The sequence below is a fragment of the Sciurus vulgaris genome (genome assembly GCF_902686455.1).
Source record: "Sciurus vulgaris genome assembly, chromosome: 1".
Taxonomy (NCBI): domain Eukaryota; kingdom Metazoa; phylum Chordata; class Mammalia; order Rodentia; family Sciuridae; genus Sciurus; species Sciurus vulgaris.
The window spans coordinates 142,802,958-142,826,479 of NC_136461.1; the positions used below are offsets into that span (position 1 = coordinate 142,802,958).

Consider the following 23,522-nt stretch of genomic DNA (forward strand, 5'->3'; position numbering starts at 1 on the left):
AGATAACATAGGTTCCTTTTAGCCAACGTAAAATAAAAATCTCACTGAAATTAATTAGCCCAAACTATTTTTAATTAGGAAAGTGATATACGGTCTTCTGGTTGAGATTTTTTTTTAAGTGTACATAATTATGGTAACTGAACAATAATGATATCTACAATAAGCTTTCCCTTCATTTTTTATTTTATTTGTGTGTGTGTGTGTGTGTTGCTGGGGATTGAACCCAGGGCCTTGTGCTTGCAAGGCAAGCACTCTACCAACTGAGCTACATCCCCGACCCAGCTTTCCTTCATTGATTCATTCCCTCCACATAATATTGAGAGTCCACTGTCTGCCAGGCACTGTTCCAGGGTAGCTGGGGATACAGCAGTGAACAAAACACAACATCTCTGCCCTCAAGGAGCGTATGTTCTGTGAGGAGAAATAGGTAACAAACAGAGAAGAACTTCATCAATGCAGTCAAGAACACAGCAGCTTTGGGCAGTCATCCTCACACCACTAAGTCCTACTGGGCCAGCCTCCTGAAGCCCTGCCTTTCCAGTTAGATCACGAACAGATGGAGGCTCGTATGCAAATGTAGAACCTTATTATTGTAGGTTACATGATTCACCTTATTTGATTCTTATTTGATTCTAACAGTTCAGGGCTGTGGGCACAGGCACGCGGTAGCCTCTAGGAGGTAGCACTCTTGTCAATTAGCTTCAAGCACAGCTGCTCAACCTCTATCTGCACAAATTTCACAGGGTGCTTTGCCAAATGCCTTACTCTCACCCAGTGATTGTTCAACAAAACTAACATCAAAGGAAATTATATTCATTACACATGACTTGTACTTACTAATCCTAAGCAGGCTCCGAGTAATCACTAATAAGATTGACGTCACAAAGACCCATTTGAAGCCTAACACCAACAACTTGTTAATGGGCAAACTATCTGAAAATAGGGTACCTGTAGTATTTGACTCCTAAGGTGGCTGTAAGGAGTCAGTAAATGTCCACTCTCCTCATCACATCGTTCATCTTATCACTGGTCCTTTGACAACCCATTCTAGAATTGCCCAACACTGACCAGACCTACATTTCGAGATGAACAGTTTAAGGGGTCTAGCTTTTGAACTCTTACAAAAAATCGCAGATTTTTTAACCTCACTTGCAAGTTCTATTAACCCATTAAGACCCAAGTTTTCAATTCTGTGAATATTTCAATGAAATTGACACAGGTACATTAAGATAGCCTGGAGCTGGTAATCTACAGCTTATATATTATTATATTAATAATAACTATATAAACATATAACTATATTATGTACTATATTTAAGTTTTTATACATGTCTATACTTAGGACAATGGGAAAAGATGAGTTAAACTAGGGAGTAATTTACTCAGGCAAAAGACATTTATTTAAAGGAGCTAGAGTGGGTTTACTACCCATTCACCCATCTTCAATTCCCTTTTGCCCATATTTCATCCACTGTTTTGCATTTGAAGATCATTCTACTTGAGAATCCAGACAGCGGATCTGTTTCTTAACTGTACTATCCATCTGCTAACGTCAGCGTTCCAGGCCAGTCTGGGCCTCCCCAAGGTTCAGCATCCCTGCATACTCCGACAGGTCTGTGCCACTCTCTGTTGCATCTTCACTACCTGTCCCTCTGCAGTAGAATCATTCACTATCCACTTTCTTCCACATGTGAATCCTTCATGACTACAACATAATTATATTTTCAAATTTCTGATCCAACAGGATGATCCTCCTTTCAGACAGGGTTGTTCTATCTTCTGAATTTCTAGAAACGCATTTGAAGTTCAAACTAATGCTCAAAAGGCCCTACTCAATCAATACCAGTTACCAAAATTATTCTTACCTCAATACCTTCTTGAGCTACTTGCCTCTATCAGTCCCTACTTTACAACCAAACCCCAAAACACTCAATCCTAGTCTATCCTTCCTATGCTCTTCTACAAGCTGCAATGCTTCAACCACAGAATATTTCACTGTGTTCTACTACAGTTAGTAGTTCACTCAACAAAGAGCTCTCCAAAGCCTCCTGTGTGTAGGTATAGTGCCAGGCTGCAGGAATACTCAACCAACGGCAAGGCAAGGTGTGAGCAATAGTCTAAGCACTTGGTGCCTGGAAGAGGACTGCCTAACACTGCCTAGAAAGTGGAAAGCAGGTTCTGGAGGAGGTGCCCTTGAGCTGAGTCTTCAAGAAAAAGGAGTCTATGATCCAGACTACAAGAATGGAAGGACACAGAGGGTGAAAGAGTCATAACAAGTGAAAACAAGAATAAGATTGCTCAGATTATTTTAAAAACTAGAAATGAGCACAATTTCATTATTTTATACTTTGAATAATTTCTCTTCTTGACAAAATTGAAATGACATTTTTTTTTTTAACCAACTATTTCTAAATGTGGGACTGGAGAGACAGCTTAGTTGGTAGAGTGCTTGCCTGGGTTCAATCCCCAGCACCAGGAAAAAAAAAAAAAAAAAAAAACTATATCTAAATGAATATAGTTACCAATCTGGATGTTGGCAATAGATTCTGTCTGACGATCACAAAGTGGACTCACACTCAAATGATACTTTTTTTCTATATCTCCTAAAAATTAAAAAAGGAATTGTTAAGATGGAACACATCTATTGGCTAAGTATATAATTAATGTCTCCATCATACCTATAATTTCTTTAGAAGAAAATATTTAACCCTCATGAGAAGACAGCTTCTCAATTAATTAATCTTTTTCTTTTAGACTTAGGAAAGCAAAGGCACATTCAAGGAAGAATGCAGGCCATCTCCAGGGGGAGAGACAGCTCAATTCATTATTTTTTTAACTTTAAGTTATTCAGACATAGAAAAGATTGCTAAATTGATATTTTTATTTAAATGGAAGAAGTAGAAAATTTTACTAACTATACCCCCAAGAATATAATTCTGTCAGCATTTTAGTTTAAAACTTAGATTTTTTAAAGGGTACTGCAAGAAATGGATATTCCCTGAACCCTGACTTTGAATCCTACTCACAAAGAAAAAGTCTTAAATGTTTATATGGCCATGCCTTCCACATATGATAAGAGATGGAGGAAATTCAGGGAAGTCTTTCATAAAATAAAATTTCCAGCCTATACTATGTATATTCATAAATGCATAAATATATGTATACATGATAATTCCAATAGAAAACTACTAACTTCCAAAACAGATGCTCAATTTGCACATTACTGGCTATGTGCACATCTGTGAATTACTGCTAAAAATATCGAGCATCTACTGTGAGGCTCTTATAAACACTGGGTTCTTATTTTTTCATGCAATGCTAAAACATACACTGAATAATTTATTAGTCAATACTGTAACTTGCCTTGGTGGAAAAATTCCTCTGTTACTTTTTCACTCCACTGTTTGCTTAATTCCCAGGTCCGACAAGGGTTACAAATATCAGCGCATTTCAAAGCCATCTAGCAAACAAAATATTAAATTTGTGTTGAGGAAAAAAACATAAGATCTCAATTGTATGAAGCTTAAACATACCCTAATAATGGGAAAAAGAACACTTTTAATAAAAGAAAAAGAGGCCAGGTTTGGTGATGTGTGCCTGGAATCCCAACTGGGAAGACTGAGGCAGGAGGATTACAAGTTCGAGGCCAGCCTTAGCAACTTAGCAACACGCTCTCTCAAAATATAAAAAGGGCTGGTGAGATAGCTCAGTGTAAAATTGCCCCAGGTCCAATCCCCAGTAGGAAAAAAAAAAAGAAGAAGAAAGAAAGAAAAACAGAAAAGAACAGGAAAACGAAAAGGAACAGCAAAGAAAAAAGAAAAGGAACAGCAAAGAAAAAAGAAAAGAAAAAAAGAAAAAGAGCTGGAGTATATCTCAGTTATAGAATAAGTTAAAGTTTAAAATGCGTAAGATCCTGGATTCAATCCCCAGAACAAAAAAAAGAAAAATATTGTAACAGAAAATTTAATACTTTCTGTATTAATTTTATGATAATATTGAATCTACCAATTATTTTTGGAGAAATGTTGTGAAGATATAAGATGCTAAACTATAATTACTCATGTTTGATAATCTCAAAGGGCCAACTGCATGAGTGAATTAACCATAAAATACACATAAAGGAACCAGAAAAAAATAGCCTGCTTCTCCTTTTTATTTTGCAAATGAAAGCATTCATTAGGATAAAATGTTCTTTTTTGATTGCTAACCAAATCTTTCTATTCGGTTTCTAACATATCTTCTTTTTATTTTTCTTTGGCACATTATGATCATACATAATAGTAGGGTTAATCATGCCATATTTGCACGTGTCCACAACATAGTTTGATCACTGCATCCTGACCTTGCAGGTGTTTCTTCTCATCGGAATTCTTGAGTATAAAAACACCAGGCTCGCGGTGCCTCTTCAGGCAGCAGATCTGCCCTTGTTCTTCTGGAAAGTATGTGTGCTGACTAAGGAAACACCTTAGCTGTCCCTCCAGATTAACCACCCTGAAAACCATGCTAGCGTATTTCATTTTTATTCTAATAGTAATATGATTTAACCTAGAAACAGTCTTTTTTTTATTATTTATTTTGATTCATTATAAATTAATGAGGTACAACTTGTTTCTCTGGTTGTACATAGAGTCATGCCATTTGTGTAATCATGAAAAAAAGAAAAAGAGGGTAATGATGTTTGTCTCATTCTGTTATTTTTCATTCCACCCCCCCTTCCATCCCTCTTTTTTCTCTATAAAATCCATCCTTCTTCCATTCTTGCCCCCCTCCCACCCTCGCTTTATGTATTATCATCAGCTTATCAGAGACCTTTCGTTATTTGGGATTGGCTTAATCTCACTTAGCATGATATTCTCCACCTTCACTCATTTGCCTGCAAATGCTATGATTTTATTCTTTTTATGGCTGAATAGTATTCCATTGTGTATATATACCACAGTTTCTTTAGCCATTGAAGGACATCTAGGTTGGTTTCACAATCTAGCTATTGTGAATTGACCAGCTATGAACACTGATGTGGCTGCATCACTGTAGTATGCTGATTTTAAGTCTTTTGGGTATAGGCCAAGGAGTAGGATAGATAGCTGGGTCAAATGGTGATTCCATTCCAAGTTTTCTAAGGAATCTCCACACTGCTTTCCAGAGTGGCTGCATTAATCTGCAACCCCACCAGCAATGTATGAGGGTACCTTTTTCCCCACAGCCTCACCAACACCTATTATTGCTTGTATTCTTGATAATCACCATTCTAATTGGGGTGAGATGAAATCTTAGGGTAGTTTTGATTTGCATTTCTCTTATTAACAGAGATGCTGAACATTTTTTCATATATCTGTTGATTGCTTGTAGATCTTCTGTGAAGTGTCTGCTCATTTCCTTAGATCATTTGTTGACTGGGTTGTTTGTATTTTTGGTGTAAAGTTTTTTGGGTTCTTTATAGATTCTGGAGATTAGTGCTCTCTCTATCTGAAGTACGTGTGGCAAAGATTTTCTCCCACTCTGTAGGCTCTCTCTTCACATTGCTGATAGTTTCCTTTGCTGAGAGAAAGCTATTTTAGTTTAAGTCTATCCCAGTTATTGATTCTTGCTTTTATTTCTTGTGCTATGGGAGTCCTGTTAAGGAAGTCTGATCCTAAGCCAACAAGTTGAAGGTTTGGACCTACTTTTTCTTCTATAAGATGCAGGGTCTCTGGTCTGATTCCAAGGTCCTTCATCCATTTTGAGTTGAGTTTTGTGCAGGGTGAGAGATAGGGGTTTAGTTTCATTCTGTTGCATATGGATTTCCAGTTTCCCCAGCACCATTTGTTGAACAGGCTATCTTTTCTCCATTGCATATTTTTGGCACCTTTGTCTAGTATGAGAAAATTGTATTTATTTGTGTTTGTGTCCATGTCCTCTATTCTGTACCATTGATCTACCTGTCTATTTTGGTGCCAATACCATGCTATTTTTGTCACTATTGCTCTGTAGTATAGTTGAAGTTCTGGTATGGTGATACCCCCTGCTTCACTCTTCCTGCTAAGGATAGCTTTAGCTATTCTGGGTCTCTTATTCTTCCAAATGAATTTCATGATTGCTTGCTCTATTTCTATGAGGTACGTCACTGGGTTTTTAATTGGAATTGCACTGAATTGAAACAGAACCTTTCTAACCCACATTTTACCTGTAAAACCAAATGCCTATGTCTGGAGTCTTCTAGGCATAAGTCACCTCTATCCAAATGGGACCTAAACAATGACAGGTACTCGTTCTGACGACTGATGTCTGTGGCTAGTATCAAAGCACCTATCTGAGTCTCCATTTGTTGCCTGTAATTAGAGAAATATAAGGATAAAATATAAGACTTTTAAGTAATTATTCTTGATTTTCACCCTTAAACAAAGCTTCACAGAGCCCTAAGATATTCAAACTGCCATTAACTTAAAAAGTTTATCTTAAAAAAATGTATTTTAAAGATTGCATTTAGACACTATTAAAATAATCAAAACAAAAACCAAGAGTTTGTAAGAAAATAACAATGTGCAAACAGTCCAAAAAAGTGCCTTTGTTTTTGCCATCAAAGTAGAATTATTTACTCATAAAAAAAAAAAAAATCAATATAACTTGGTATCTTATTTGAGAAAATCCTTTGCTAGGATTCTTTGCTCGAATATTCTGTGTTGAGGGTAAACAACTTTCTCTTTGGGGGCCTGAGATCTGAAAGGCAGAAGGAAGATTCAAATGGAGAGAATACTAGCCCATTCAACAAATGACCACCTCAGACATTTTGACTAATATGTCTAAAAAAATTTTGATGAAATTCCATAAAACAATTTAATAAAGTTTAAATTTGACAATATTTTCAGGGTCAAACTCAAGAATTAATCAAATATCTGTATATGAATATCCAAATTTTCTGGAAGGCAAAAGGTGACATGTTAATAGAAATAGCAAATATAAAAATTTTAAATCACCTCATGTCCAAATAACAAGAGAAATACATTTTGAAAAATTCCTGCCCTTTGTTTTAATGGGCTGTAGCAAGCATACCTTTGTTTTATGATCAGCAAACAGCTGAAAAATGTATTAAAACACTCACAATATTGAATAATAAGTAAAAATAAACCGTAAAAGAATAAAATGTAAAAGGACACTATTAAATAGTTTTCCTAATTTTCAGTTTTTATTTTTTTATTAAACCTAAAAAATCAACAAGGTTAATCATTGAATGTAAAAGAGGATAAAAAGGAAACAATGAAGCAAACATTTAAATCTGTCTTGATAAAAACATCCCTAAGTTAGATAAATAAATACTATATGGTTTAAACAATTTTTATATTTGTACTACAGCAAGAAATGATTTTACTTACCAAAAGTATTGTCATACTCCAATGGTAACCATGAACAAAGATTTAAAAAAATAAAAAATAAAGTCCAGCTTTTTCCTTATAGTCATTACATAAAACTGTTTTTTAAGAAAGCAGTTTTAAACTGAAAAAGGAAAAAGGTAGGTGAGTGTGAATGCACTTTGGTTCACGTCCATTTACATGGTTTTCTGAAGTGCATCTTCTCTATGTGCAGCATCAGTAAAACCTTATTTTCACTACTTTCATTTCTTTCTTTGTGGACCATACCAAGGCAGTTCACCACCACCATGTTAAGCTTATTGACATTGATGCTCTTTTATTAGTCCCTTAAACGTCCTGCTTAATATTAAATTATTTTTCTAAAGTAGTATTTTCTGTTGTTCTTTTCATTCATTATTTAGTTTAATAGCTCTAAAAGTGACTTTAGAACTATGCTCTTGAGGACATAGTTTCATTCTTTCCTTTCTCAGCAGTTTTGAAAACTTCCTGAGACAGATTGTAATGAATCTATTCATTATACAGAATAATTACTTTCAATACAATTTGCCTTTATACCTAGACCTTAAGGTTTTATTCAACTGAGTATAGAGTAGAAATGTGTAATATCTATTTAAGTTGTAACCTATGACTGAGACCTTGTGTATCCGGAGTAAATGTTCTAGTACTCAAATTTATGGAATGGTATTTCATAAAGAGAAATAGTCACTAAAATATTACTGACTGAATATATAGTACTGGGTTAAACATTTGAAATTTTGATACAAAATTTTTAAATAAGATAACTTATCTATTCAGTTTAACAAAAACTGAAAACTATAGACACCTGGACATAACATTAATTTTAAAACTTTGTAGATTTCTTTGTCAACTTAATTTCCACAGTTAATAACAAATTAAATTTGTCTTAATCCAACCTACCTGCTTTCTAATGGCAAATGTGAGAATAAACCGGATTCTCTCAATAAGCCCACTGCAGATCTCCAGTGGTGATTTTCCAGTACTGAGGTATTCTACAAAAAGTATGTTTCTTAGTTACTTTAATGGTAAGTCTCTTTCTAAACATAAAGAAGTATTTGTCAGTAATATTAATCTGGTCAAAATTCTAGCATTCATTGAGAGAATTTATTTTTGCTACTTTTATTTCTTAAAAACATGGAACATTTATTCCAGAATGCAAAAATATTAGACTTTGATGATAAAACTGCACTAACCTTGTATAAAGTTGCCAAGTAATGGTTAGTTTTAATAAGGAAAGGTTGATTAACACCTGGATGATCCAGATCATGAGTGGCAGCTGCAATTAAGCTCAGCAAGATATCCCAAGGAGTTACAGAATTGGCAAGCTACAGTGTGACAAAAGAATAATTAATCACATATTTGAAGTAAACTCTCCATCACTAGAGAAGTTTTAAATTAGCAGCCAGTGGTACTGTTGACAGTCTTCCCCCCTTCATGTCATTTTTTCAGGTGGACTGTTCATTAATGCCACCAACACCAGCCAGGTACTACCTTACCAGGACAGGGGGGCAAGTATGATATAACAGTGTCCCTGTTCCTATGGAGTTTACAGAGCTTATCTTTATACTGCTTCATTTTTAACACACGTCTAAAATGACAACTAAAGTATAAACCATTTATTTTTTAAATGGCTTTTGAAAAATGACAACACAGGTTTGCGTATTTTTATTATTATAGCTATTACAAAGTAGAAGACCTATAATTTTCAAGGTGTTTATCTATCAATAAATTGGTCACTGAATTTCAATAATGTAATTTAAATGCAAGGTTATTCCTGTGGTCCTAATATTTAGGGAAACTACTGAGGAATATGCAGGCAGAAGTCTAGGTCAAGTGTGTAATAAAATTCTCTCCCAGTGGATGGATATATTCAGAACAAGATACAACAAAGTCAAGTCACACAAGAGGGAATTCTGTAAACTAGCACTTATAATTTTACCCTCAATAATCATTACCACACTTGTTTTATACAATAAAACAATCACAACAAATAAAAAAGTCTAATATTAGCTGACAGAAATTTCCAACAATAAAAGACAGTCACCTTGAGTCTGGCTCTCATGAACTGCCTTTTTTTTTCTGGCAAACTTCTATTTATCCTGTAAGTCTTGTCAACTCCACTGACCCACCTTCCAGCCACTTCCCCAGCAAAGGACTGATTTGTGTTTCTACAGTACTTCACATGGCTAACATCCTTGTTGGTTTCATGTTAGGTTCCAACATGTTCCACAACTAAAATTTCAGAGGTCAAAATTTATATCTTATACACATTCTTTGTCATCAGCAACTGGAATGCTATGTAGTATAAACTTCGTGCATGAATAATGTACACATGGTACATGTTTATGGAGGTGCACATATTTGCATAACACCCAAAAGATGATGTGTACTAGAGATAAGAGTCATAAGTATAGAAAAGAAATTAGAATTGAGAGAGATTTGGGAATCATCATCTGTAGATGTTATTGAAAGCCATGTGTGTCCATGGCTTTCCCAGTATTTGCCTAGTAGTGCACCTAGTACTACTTCAGAACAGTTTTCTCCCTGGATCTTCAGTCTGGTTAGATATGAGGAGGAAAACAACTAACAGTCTGTACCAGTTGACTTGAGAACATAGCCAGTCATCTGATCTTCCAAGAGATCACAGAATATGTGCCCCAATTTTTTGTAGTATCATGACATTTTTTTTAAAAAAATCATCTTTGTTGTGGTATAACTTACATTAATAATAAAATATATTATTATATTTTATACAGTTTTGACACATGCATACTCCCAACTATCCCAATTTTTTAATTAAAATTTTAAAAAATTCTGGGCCAGGCTTAAACCTCTCTTTGAGAACCTTGTGAGAGAAATTGATAAAGAATCACCATGCAAGTCTGGAGAATGAAATAATGGGGATATGTGCTCTGGAGCACAGAGGAGGGTTGACCTAGACAGTGAGGGCACCTCCCGCTCCCCATCTTCCACTGTCCACACCCAATCACAGCCAGGAGCTAGGAAATCTGGATGATGGCAGGTGAGTAGGCCGGGGAGGCTTGTGGATGAATGAATACAAACATGATTTTAAACACTTTTTGCCTATATAGCACTGCTAAAACTTATTTTCAATGCTTTCCATTATTAAGAAACTCAGTGAACTCTTTAAAATCCAAAGCTTTGATTAAGGGCATAGACTGAATCACTGAGCCCTCAATGCCACGATTGCCTTCTTCCTTATCATGGTTCACACTTAGAAACATACATACATCATTTCTACCTTTAGTATTTATATTTTGTCTTCAAGGCTGAACTTACATGGACCATAAAGCATTCTGTTCCAATTGAACCTACTAACCTTGAATTACTGACAATATTAACCATCATGGTTGTCACTGAGGAAGCTGATTTCTGTCTGTTTTCTACTCTATGTTTAGTCTCATGCTTACTTATGAGTTTAAATCAATTCTATATTAATTAAGCAATGTCCGTGGAAGACTGGTTCTTGGCTGCCACTGCAGCCAAGTCACTAACTTAGGAAAAAGTATTTGAAAGTAAATTCAAAGGAATTTTCTTATGATTTTTACCTCAAGTAAAAGTCAACCTCTTACCTTAGGTTCCTTTAAGTAACAGTGCATGGCCTGAGTAACATCTGCAGCATGGACTGCATTGTGGTAAGGATTTTGACTGTGGTAATCTTCTTGAATCATAACTGCATCAAAGAAAAACAGACCCCAATTGTATTGTAAATGGGTGACGTACAAGTACAAAAATTATGACGATCGTCAGTTATCCACTCATATGTTCCAGATATCAGCTAAAATCGTCCATATTTGGAGAGATGATAATCAGCTCACAATCCACATGTAATGTCTTTCATCTGAATATATCTGACTGAATACATTCTGAGAAATGTGACATTGGTAAATTTCATTGTTGTGGGAACATCATCGAATGTACTTGCACAAACTCAGATGGCTACAATTTACTCAGGTATATAATCTTCTGGAACCACTGTCATATATACGTCCATCACTGACAAAAAGCTGTCATGTGGTACACAATGGCAAATGTGTTTTAAGTCAATAATTTTGAGTGGTTTGTTACAGAGCAATAGATAACTGATGAAACTGATAAAAGATTAAACAAGTTCTTATACAAATCTTGTTAACTGTTAAATGGGTCAGACTCACTTACCTAAAAATCTACGAAGTTTCATCATATCTAAATGAAAGTACTCAATTAATCCATGAAGACTAAATAAATGAAAGGTTAAGCTTACTAGACTATTTCCTAAAAAGAAAGAAGAGATATGACATTAGTAGGAGATACAGGGTAATATAATTAATACTGTGCTTTCCAATATGGATTTTGAATACAAAACACAGAAAGAGAGTACTCTCATTCCTATTTTTGGACTAACAGATTCTTTTTAATTTTACCAGTTATGAACTTCAAATGCAATAATTTTGTTCTACTCTAAGGAAAAAAACAACTTTTATTGTTTCAGTTTTTTACAACCAAAGAACTGAAAAATAAACATTTTCAAATAAATTAATTTTTAAGGTCACCAAAACATAATTAGAAAACTTTGATAATTGCCTCACGCTGAATAAGCTAATTCAACTTTCCAAAGCACCTAAAACATGGCTGCATTTAACTTCTTCTTCTAACATGCCCTCTATCACTTTAACTAAAACAGGCTTTCCCTGAGCAAAGGTCTCGGCTGTAACCTTATTGGATGAAGGCTGTGTTTTCCTTAGGTACTCAGGGCAAGGCAGGTCCATTACCTCTTTAAGAGCCCCAGGATCAAAATTCCACACTCAATCACTTGCCTTTTCCATATTTGCAGCAGAAAATCTGAGAATTCTTTGGGTGGGGAAGGACCACAAAACTAAGGAAAACTATCCCTATAGATTCATGGTCAACAATGGCCAGTGATCTTACTGTTTTCCTAGGGAACTGGAAAATGCCTATTTTCAAAACTTCTCTTCTCAAATTTTCAGCATACTCACTTTCCATCTACTCCTCATTTTTTACAGCCTCATAATTCACAGAAAAACCACAAGCCCTCAAGTTTCCCTTTCAGCCAAAAGCAAATCCATCCATACCTCCTCCAGGACCTTCCTTGTTCTATCAGAGACACCTACCCTCATGCAAATCAACCAGTGTCTCTCTCCTATATTATCCCAATAGGCATCAGCATTCAGACCAGATATGTTGTTCCCTTTATCTTTCAAACAACAAAGAATCTGAGCTACTCTCAGTCCCTCCAGTCCCTCCACAGCAAGTCTTCACCCTTAATTTCCACTTCTTCACCACTGAACGACAGGAGTCATAACAAGTACAGAAATCATATTTGGAACACCTACTATCTTTATAATGATTAGTTTTCCCTTCCATGGTACAGCTCTCCATTTTTTATACCTTATACTATATTTATCCAAGTTTTGTAGACTTCTTCTGAAGGACACATACCAATATTATTTTAATAATTAAGTAGACAGATAGTCTATTTAAAGGGGTATGATGTCAGAAATCAGTGCCAACATTCAGATAACAATATATACAGAATTCTAATATTCTCTGAAGAAGTCTATGATTCTTGCTAAAACGTAAAAAGACATAACTGGTCCCACATTGAAAATTTATAGTAATAATATTTAAGAAGGATAATAACAGACTAGTTAATTGAACTTGTAATCCAAAGCAGACTAAATGCAACTGTCAACAGAAGCCATGGCTGAGAAAAAATTAATTAATGGAATAATATTTGCCATGAGCGACATTAGAAGGATTGTGCAGGCCAAGAGAGATTCTTTTTCAAGACTGACTAGCACATTACCTTCACAGAGAAAAAAAAAAAAAAAGAATTATTTTTAAGAAATTAAATGTTAGGATGCATTCAAGTCCTAATAACATTCTACTGGAACAAACACAAATCCACATGATTTGGAACCATTTGTGAAGAAGTGAGTTTTATTCTCACAGTTACTGCTAGAATAACCAATTTTTCTTCAGGTATGTACCTAGATATTCTAGAATGGTATATTCATTCTGTGTATTCAGGTTATCATATAGTTCTCCCCAAATCATTTTCCAAACCTAGCAAAACACATCACCCAATTTCTAGGGTCTAGAATAAGTTTACAGAAGCTATGGCCTAAGGGAGAAATATCGTCTTCTGGAATTCAGGCAAACAGTTGGAAGAGACACATGTAATGTCCTTCACTAAGAACTTTCCAAGAATCTGTCAAGAACTATCAATTCAAGCATACTTCCCATATCAAACTGAAAAACTGCACGCAATACTTCTTCCCCTTTTCAGTTCACAAAACACCGAGTATTTTAATGCAGTGAATAAGAATACAAATCAATGAAACATTTCAAAAAAGACATGCTTAGTTGTGTTAAAAAGCAAGCACAGAAGAACTTTTTCAAATGAAAAGGGAAACAAACAATTTCTTGAAAAAGAAAACTGTAATTACAGAAAAACTAACTCATAAAAATATACCAAAAGGTAGAACTGCCTGGGGCTGGACTTGTGGCTCAGTGGTAGAGCACTCGCCTGGCACACAGGAGGCTCTGGATTTGATCCTCAGCACCACATAAAAATAAAATAAAGCTATTGTGTCCACCTACAACTTAAAAAAATTAAAAAAAAAAAAAAAAACAAGATAGAACTGCCTAAGGTGTAGAGGCCCTCAATAGTTTTTAGAAAGTGATCCTCCAGAGACAGTTCCACAACACAGGCTGGCAGCTAGTGTCCTCAGGAACCATGTAACTTTCTGGGGCAGCAAGCTGAATCTTGCTTTCCCCAACATCACATCACTGTAATCCCTGTAAAAGGAACATCAAGTGTACCAAACAGTAACTCTTTTCCTCATTGGAGAAGATAAGCTGGGGACCATTTGTTTTAGTATGAATCACTGAGTTTTGCCTCCTACTCCTCCCTGCCCTCTCCCCAGTATCATCTGGGAAATTATCAGAGTAAGAAATACAAGAAAGCACTGGATCAATAAGGAAGAAGGGAAAACTATACACTTGGATACCATGAACACATATCATCCAGAATTAATTTCAGGCTAAGCAGTGTTAAAAGGACATCCATTCTGAATGCATAATGCAAATTGATGAAATTCCTTCTGACCATTTGTTCAATAACAACTCTTTAAGTAGATAATTTGTATAACTTTTAGGAGCTGTCACTGACCACATGCATCACCTCCTATAAAAGCAAAGGTGGCTAACCATGGGCAGTTTATATAACCCTTCACTATCCAGAATCAGCCCTAAGAAGCAGCCATTCAATCACCCTCTACACTTCCACATTAAGAAGTAAGGTGATCAAAGCAAAGGTAAAGTGCTCAGTTAAGTAATGTAGACTGGAGCTACCACTTCTGATCATCCCTATACAACACCAAGCTCACTCCACTTGCATCTCTGAGCTCCTGATGAGGACTTTTTAAAATAAAATTAAGAGGAGAACAATCAACAATTTCAATGAATGGCAGGCATCCCAGCAGCCTAATAATAGACTTTGAGCTGACCAGTTATATAAGGCTAAGCCTTGAAGGTGTTTCATCTATATTTATTTGAAATAATAACTTGATATAATAACTCAAATAATATTTGTTGAGTTATGAAAGGACAATTTTCCAGATCTAGAAGGAGGTGGGTCACCTGATATTTCACTATGTGTTTTCAAGGAGAAGGCCCAGGGGAAGACCAACTGCGAGTGACATTTAAGCCTTTTAAGCACTGACCGCCAAGGTGGGGGCAGGGAAAGCAACAGGACACCTAATCACCAAAGGGCAAAGGAGAGGTGGAAGAGATTCAAGGGGAAGAAAAACAAGCAGGGAAGTGGAAGGTAGCTTTGCTGATAAAGGCAAACCTGTCTTCACCATTTTGCCAAACATCATTCCAGTCTATTTCCTGCCCACAATGTGTAAATATGCAGAAGGTGCTTTCTCTACCCACCGGCATACAGCCTAGAGGAAATAATGGGGTGATGCTATAAGACCCACACCAGTGCTCAAGATTAAGCTGTATTTGCTTGTCCACTTTATACACTGGCTTCTTTGTTAAAGGAGTTTCACCCCAAAGAGAAATAAGAAAAAGCAGGTGATTTCAAAGGATAGCGGCAGGCCATATATTTACTTCATCATCCCAAACATTAAGAAATGACTTCCTCTTCATGTACTTTCTACTTTGCTTCATTTTATTAAAAAGCTATTTAGACAAAGGGGGAAAGGGCTAACTGAACTGTATATACCACCAGAACTATGCCAAAAATTTTATCCTAAAGAAAGAGATCCCCCCACCGCAAAAAAAAAGACAGAGATTCCCAAAGGGAACCCAGTTCTGGTTCCCAAAGAGAATAAGGAACCAAGGCATCTCCAACCCCCACAAAACTAAACCAAACTCTGGAGGCTGTGGGGCAGATCAGAATCACCTGCGAGCATCTTTTTCAAGCCACTTTTTCTCTGTATAGATTCTAATACATTCTCCTAAAGCCACAAACTTCCTATCCCACCATCAGAGGCAGTGCCAGAGGGAACCATTGCTGCTGACTCTAACATGCCATGTCCGTCTCTCAAGAAAACAGAGACGGCAAGCCTGGGAACCACAGTGCTTCAAGAAAGGATGTGTCTCGAGTGGTAACCAATCCACCATTCACCTGGAATATACAAGATACAGCACCAGAAGAGGTCACTGTAAATAACCACAATCTAAAAGAAACCAAAAAGGGAAAAATCAAGACCATAATGAGATAATAATGCTTACTAAGGGTTATTAAAAATAGCTGCAATAACTGCCAACTGGCTGCATCATCATCATGATGACTTTTGATTACCACTTAGGGTAATAATAAAAACAGAACTGTGAGAATGTCAACATTTAGAAAAGTCACTAAAAAAAGACACAAAACGATGCTCCCTCTGCCAGCAGAGGGCTCATAACCTGAGTCAATGAAAGCAACAGCCCACTAGGGGCTGTACCATTAATGCAGTAAACTAGAAGCTACATTAACTTGAGTAAGTCAAATTCTTCACTTACCATTTGTTAGTCTATCAAATAGAAAGATATCAAAATTCCAATTTCCAACTTTTTCCAGCATACACTGAAATGAAAACCAAACATTCCTACTGTAATTTAATTTTAATAACATTCTGTGTCTTTTGTAGATAGTCCATAGAGAAGTTAATGAAAATGGAAAGTGACTGATTTACTTTAAGAACAACCAAGTTATCATTCTTCTTTTGGTTCCAAAAAATGCCCAAAGAAATGAACTCCATTTGAAAAATGAAATCATTATTTTGTTTTTCAGTTAATATTCATTAATACAGGTCAGATTAGTCTTTCCATTTACTCCAATAGTCCCACAAATTTTCAAGAATTCTAAGATAATTCAAACCTCTCAGAGGTGTGATTCATATGTTGCATAGTCTAGAAACTAGATTTTTAAAAATCTAGTAAAAATGAATTAAAATGGCTACTGAGTATAATTACTTTACACTGACACTGACTACCAAGCAAGCATTGTTTTCCATCCTCAGTCTATAGATGAGGAAACAGGTAAAACGTAGCATTAACATGCTCAACTACAAAGTGAAAGAGATGGGATCTTAGATTGGAAGTCTAGTTCTGGAACTCAGGCACCTGACATTAATACTATGCCATATTTAAATTACCTGTTGTTCATGTTTTTATAAACATTCCCAACTTAAGGGATATTTGTTATCTTTATGACGCCTATAGAGCTATTAACAGAATTTACTACATGAACTTTTATGACGATGTGTACTTTAGCTAACCAAGTAAATCCCATAAAGATCCTAAAAACCAAATATTTTTACCCTTGATTTGATCATTACGCAATATATACAGGTATTGAATTATCATACTGTACCTCATGAACGTGTACAAATGTTTGTAGATGAAAAAGAAGTATTCAATTTACAAAATTCTATTTGACAACGCTTTTGGTCTCTGCCAGTAAGGTGGCAATAGTAAAAAATACAAAACACTTCATGAACTTGGGTGTTACCCTTGCACAGGGGCGGTGCTAATCTTCTCTGCATCATTCCAATTTTAGTATATGTGCTGCTGAAGGGAGCACTACACCACATACTCTTAACCTGAACATTTTGTGAGCTTTTCCAAGAAAAAGCTTTTATCCTGTTTCCAGAAATTCAGTGTTATATACATTGTGCATAAACTACAAAAGTAACACAAGAGAGTAGTAGTACAGTTTGTTAATTATAATCATACTGATATAAGCAATAATATACAGATTAATATTCTCCTTTTATAAAACAGCTTGTAAAATTTTCAAAAATTTAAAGAAAGCATGAGCATTTTCCACTGATTTCTTTCATCAAAGAAGCAAAAGTTCTTCACATTTATGTGATTAAGATGGTACCCCAGGCTAATTTACAAAAATTTACTAAATCTGAAAATAAAAAAAGTTTATAAAACTTGGCTTATAAAATATAATTTTAAATAATTAAAATTCACGATTATTTAAAATTCTCATTTGGTCAAGAGTAAGTTCATTTAACTTCAGTCTGAATTATGACATCTCTTCTAAGGTATATAAAGATGAAGCAAATAAAGCTCACATTCACTAGGCTTAGTTAAGATACGTCTAAATCCTCAAAATCTCTCTCTTTTTGGTACTGGGAATTGAACTTCAAGGTGCTTAACTATCGAGTTACCTCTCTAGTCCCCTCTATTTTTTTATTCAGAGACAAGGGTCTCTCTAAATTGCTGAGGCTGCCTTAGTGTCCTGTGCCACTGAGATTACAGGTGTGTGCCACAACAACCAGCCAAAAATCTGTTGGCTGTAAGATACTATGCAAAATGCATTTGACTGAAAATCATGAAACCTGACTTCCTGTGTTTGGTTACCCCTACCCAGCTATACTTTCATTTCCTTATCATAATCTTGAATATTCAGGTAATCTCTTATATTCTTCCCAGCATTAAGATTCAGTATGATCTTATAGTTTAATGTTATACTGACCTACTTATTACTTAATGTTGTACAGAAATTCCCTGTACTTTGCCATCCCTAATGATAAAACAAATAGCTGCTCTGAAGAAAAAAATCAGAAAAATTGGCTCAATTGCTTTTCACAGACAGAAAAAGAGATTTATAATTCAGTACTGTATGGGGGAAAAAGGCCTCAGCAGACTTGTCAAACAACATGTTTTCTTGAGAAAGCTGTACACACCTTGGCTTGTCCATTATAATCATCATCTAAAATGTTTAGAGAACTGGAAACAGTAGTACCACGGAAAAAGCGTGAGGATCTGAGATACCGCTGGAAACTTAGTAACCGTCTAATATTCCTTGCAGAGACAGACACTTCAATTTCAGATTGAGCTGAAATAAAAGGAGTTAAAGATGAGAAGAGCAACTTGAAATTGTCATTTACTCCTACTTACTTACAAGTATTTTTAAAAATTCATTAATCATTATGCCACATTTCTAGGAGAGAAGAAGTATTTTATTTCTGTTTTAAATTGCAAAACTAAGAATGAAAAAGTAAATGGTCAATTCTGGCAGGATTTAGAAACCTAGTAAAGAGTGTCTAGATGACAAAGCAGTCTTTTTCTAATTCACTGGCTCCTCAGTCATCTTATTATGAACTCCACCTCCTTAGCCTAGAAAAGAAGGCTCCATGTTCCAGGTTCTGGCTCTCTCCAGGCTCAGGGGTCACCTTCTCTGGAAAGCACACCTGAATGCACTCTCCTTTATCTCACAGAAGCAGGAAACACCTCCTCTGGGTCCAAGAGCTCCCAGTGGATTCATGCATTATAGTACTTCTGACAATACATTATAATTGCTTATTTATCTGTCTTGTCAACAAATGATGAGTTTCAATACAGACAAAACATTACCTTTTCTCATCTCTGTTTTCCCAAGTCAACAAGAATGTCAGTAGGTTATTGTAAAACACATCCTATAAATATATATTGTTTTTGAAATATCTGATGAGGTTCTCACACACCCAAATAAACCAGAAGTAAAATAATGCACACTATTACATGATCTACTCCCATTTTTCATTCCAGTGAGTCCAAAACACAAAGTATATGAAACAACTGTGGAGTTAACTTTCTGATCTTTATCAATGTAATATACATAAAACATAACAATCAAAATGGTAACATATCAAGTGATTATATTTAAATTAAAATTAGTCTGAGAAAATGAGAGATTAAATTCTGTTAATGCAATGTTTCGAGTGCTTTGCAAAAAGTATCTTACTCAATAACCTCAAAAAAAAGGTATTATCCCTATCCCCTCTGTACACAAGAACACTGATTCTACTAGAAATTCTCTGCTGAACACATTTACCTATCTCCTATATCTCAATTCTTTTTAATTATTTCCAATTCATTTCCCTATTTGTTTTGCATGCTGTTCTCATTTCTATCCTCCATATCCACTGTTTCTAGTGTAGACTATTTTGTGCTCCTTCCCAATGTCTTCATTTCTGTGATATATCTGAAAAATTATTTTTTTTGCCATTTCGTGATTCCGAATACATTTCAACTCCTTCCTTGAGTTTGTGAATGCTTTATGGTAAATTTTTTGCTTCACTTAGTTTTTAAGTGAGTAGTAGAGAGTGTAGTCCCAATTTTCATCTGTTCTCTGGCAATGTTTCCTACCAAATGTTCTTCGATCACTGGGTTCTGCTGTTCTCTTCCACTGTTTCACTTCATTAAATTGTCTGATATGCCGATTTGGTTTTTTTAGAGAGTCAATACTGAAAGGGCTGAGTTTTCCTGAACCTACTCTTTGCCCAAGTTCTCTAAGGGTGTGAAGGGCAGGTGCTGGAAGAGGACAGAGGAGTCCTCTGAACTTCACTACCAAATGGTGCTCTCCTTCTCTGTCGAATAGACAGAATGCTTCTTACAAGTAGGCCAGCGCTGTTTCTCTAAAACAAATCTGGCCAAAGGGAACTACACTTATCCCTACTCCTTCCACATTCTAGATCAGAATTGGTAAGTAAAATATTTACCTTTGTATTTCAGGGTGAGTTCTGTGCCTTACCCCACATCTGCTTTATAAAAATGCTATTAAGACTTCTTTGTAGTTTAACATATGGTTCATTCTTGAGAATGGCTCATGTGTACCTGAGAAGAATGTGTGTTCTTGCTCCAAATGGATTATAGTGTTGCTAAAATCCTCCATTTCTTTATTAATCTTTGGTCTTCTTGTTCTGCCTGATATTGAAAATGTGGGAATAAATTTTTCATTATTGTAGAATTGTCCCTTTTTAAAATTCTTGTTTCATGTGTTTTGGAGATATGTGGTTATGTGTGTATGCGTTTATAACTGTCACATTTTCTTGCTGGATTGAAAATGTCCTTCTTTGTCTCCCACAGCCTTTTTTACTTAAAGACTATTTTGTCTTTAAGTAAAACAGAACCACTCCTAATCTCCTGATTATGATTAGTATGGTACATCCTTTCACATTCTTTTTATTTCAACCTGTTTGTGTCCTTTTACCTAAAGTGAGCCTCTTCTACACAACAGATTGTCTTTGACTTTGCTTGTTCCTTTTGTACTACTACAATAGAATACCCGAGACTGGGTAATATAAAAAGAACAGAAGTTTATCTCCTATAGTTCTGGAGGCTGGGAAGTTCAAGACTGCAGGAACTGATCTGGTGTGGTAAGGATCTTCTTGCTGCATTGTTCCGCAGCGGGAACAGAGCATGTACAAATAAGGTAAGAGGGCAGAACTCAACCTCTTATCAGGATCCCACTCCAATCTCCTGGTAAGATTAATTCATTTCATAAAGGCAGAGCCCTCAGGGCCCAGTCATCTCTTAAAGGTCCTATCTCTCAACACTGGTGTATTGAAGATTTAAGTTTTCAACGCAAGAACTTTGGGGGACATTCAACCCATATCAAGCTGTTTCTTTAAATCTAACCTGTCAATCTCTACCTTTAAAGAGAAAAAAAATTAGCCAATTTACATTTAATACTATTACTAAGAAAGGTTTTACTTTTGCCATTTGTTTTCTGTTTCTTCTAAGTTTTTCATTCCTTAATTTCTCCATTAGCACCTTTAAAATTTTTTGTTGAAGTTTTTCTGGTTTATCAGTTTGAGTCTGTCTTCTTTCCTGTTCTGTATGATTTTTAACCATTTTCCTAGTGGTCATCATGGGGATTACAATTAACATTTGAACCTTATAATAAGCTAGTTTGCTTACCAACTTAGTGTTAATGGTAAAACAGACACTCTGCTCCTTTACATCTCTGTCCTCTCCCTCTGTATAATTATTGCCACAGATTACATATTTAAACATTGTGTGCCTATTAACATAGACAAGATAATTGTTATATGTATTTGCCTTTTAAATCATATTTGGAAAAAAGGAGTTACAAACCCAAAGTACAATTATACTGGCCTTTATATTTAGCTACATACTTGTCCTTACCAATGCTCTTTATTTGTTCTTATGGCTTTGGGTCACAGCCTAGCATCCTTCCATTTCAGCCTAAAGGACTCCCCCCTGTAGCATTTCCTATAGGACAGGTCTATTAGTAATGGAATCCCCTGCCTTCTATTTTTCTGGAAATGTGTTAATCTCTCCTTTATTCTTTTTCTTAAATATTTTTAGTTACAGATGCACATAATATCTTTATTTTATTTATTTGTATGTGGTGCTGAGGATTGAACCCAGTTCCCCACATGTGCTAGGCAAGCTCTGCCACTGAGCTACAACCCCAGCTCTCTCCTTTATTCATGAACAATAGTTTTACTCAATATAGAATTATTGGTTAACAGTTTTGTTTTTTTAAAGATTTTCTGTCATCCACTGCCTTTGGGTTTCCAAGATTTCAGATTAGAAACTAGCTGTTGGTCTTATTCAAGATTCCTTTAATGAGGCAAGTTGCTTCTCTCTTGCTGCTTTCAGAATTCTCTTACTCTTTGGGTTTTAACAATGACAGTATCTCTCAGTTGGATCTCTTTGCATTTATCCTCATCGGAGTTCAGTGAATTTCTTAGATATATATATTCATGTCTTAATCATATTTAGAAAGTTTATGTCTTCAAATATTTTTTCAGCCCCTCTCCTCCTGGGATTGCTAAGCTCCTCCTGATAAGATGATGAGCTCTGCCCTCTTCCCTTGCTTGAGCAAGCTCTCTCTGCCTTCTGCTGTAGACAATGTAGCAAGAAGGTCCTTACCAGATATGGCCCCTTAATCTTGAATTTCCCAGACTCTAAAACTACAGGAGATGAACTTCTGATCTTTATAAATTACCCAGTCTCAGGTATTGTTTTAGAGCAGCATGAAATGGACTAACACACAGTCCATCCACTATGTAGAAAAGATTCACTTTAGATATAAGGTTCACTTCAGTGGTGCCCCATCAGTCTCTTGGGTTTTGTTCTTTCTCCTCCTTTTTTCTACTTCTCAGAATGAATAATTTCAATTATCTCGTTTAAATTCATTCATCCTTTCTTCTGTCTGCTCAAATTTGCTGTTGACCCCCTCTAGTGAATTCTTCATTTTTAGTTATTGTACTTTTCACCTCCAGAATTTGTTTGGTTCCTTTTTATAATTTATTGAGATGCTCATTTTGTTCGCACATTGTTTTCCTAACTTCTTTTACTTCTTTGTCCATTGATTCATTTAGCTTCATTAAAGGTAAATTTGATTCTTTAACTAATAATTCTAATGCTTGGGCCTTATCTGGGAAGGTTTCTATCAAGTTCTTCTCCCACCCACCATTTGTATGTTTTGTAGTTTCACTGAAATTGTTTTACTGAGACCTGGTCATTCTAAGTCTTTATTCTGGGGAAGTTCTGAAAACACTTATTTCATTTCTCCGGGATTATTTATTTTTTGCCTGTTGTAGACTAAAGTCATCCATTTTATGACTTCAAATTGCTTTGATGGTCTATTTGCTTTTGTCTACTGCTTAAGCACTATAACTAAAGTTTTCATTCAATTATTTCTCCGCAGATTTTCTTAAATGTCAGACTCCAAAAAGAAGGTGGGTAGGTAGGGAGGTAAGGAGATAGATGTTACTGGGGAAGCTGCTGCACCAAAAGAGCTTAAAACAAGGAAAACATCTGTACTTGCCCCCTAGGGATTCAACAGGCTGACTAAAACATGCATCTCCAAATTGATGGAAACAA

General features: G+C 35.6%; 1 protein-coding gene across 7 annotated transcripts in view; it reads right to left on the reverse strand.

Moving 5' to 3' along the window:
• Positions 1-23,522, reverse strand: part of PDE7A (phosphodiesterase 7A) — a 102,302-nt gene that overhangs the window by 8,478 nt on the left and 70,302 nt on the right. For 6 of the 7 annotated variants that reach the window (XM_079103036.1, XM_079103037.1, XM_079103034.1 and 3 more), the window contains 9 exons: positions 18,587-18,738; positions 16,407-16,470; positions 11,544-11,639; positions 10,958-11,058; positions 8,558-8,689; positions 8,265-8,356; positions 6,164-6,308; positions 3,364-3,460; positions 2,523-2,603 (listed from right to left, as the gene is read on the reverse strand). In XM_079103036.1, coding sequence (XP_078959162.1) covers positions 2,523-2,603; positions 3,364-3,460; positions 6,164-6,308; positions 8,265-8,356; positions 8,558-8,689; positions 10,958-11,058; positions 11,544-11,639; positions 16,407-16,470; positions 18,587-18,738 — 960 coding nt within the window. The remainder of the gene's footprint in view (positions 1-2,522; positions 2,604-3,363; positions 3,461-6,163; positions 6,309-8,264; positions 8,357-8,557; positions 8,690-10,957; positions 11,059-11,543; positions 11,640-16,406; positions 16,471-18,586; positions 18,739-23,522) is intronic. The other variant, XM_079103039.1, reaches the window with a different exon arrangement.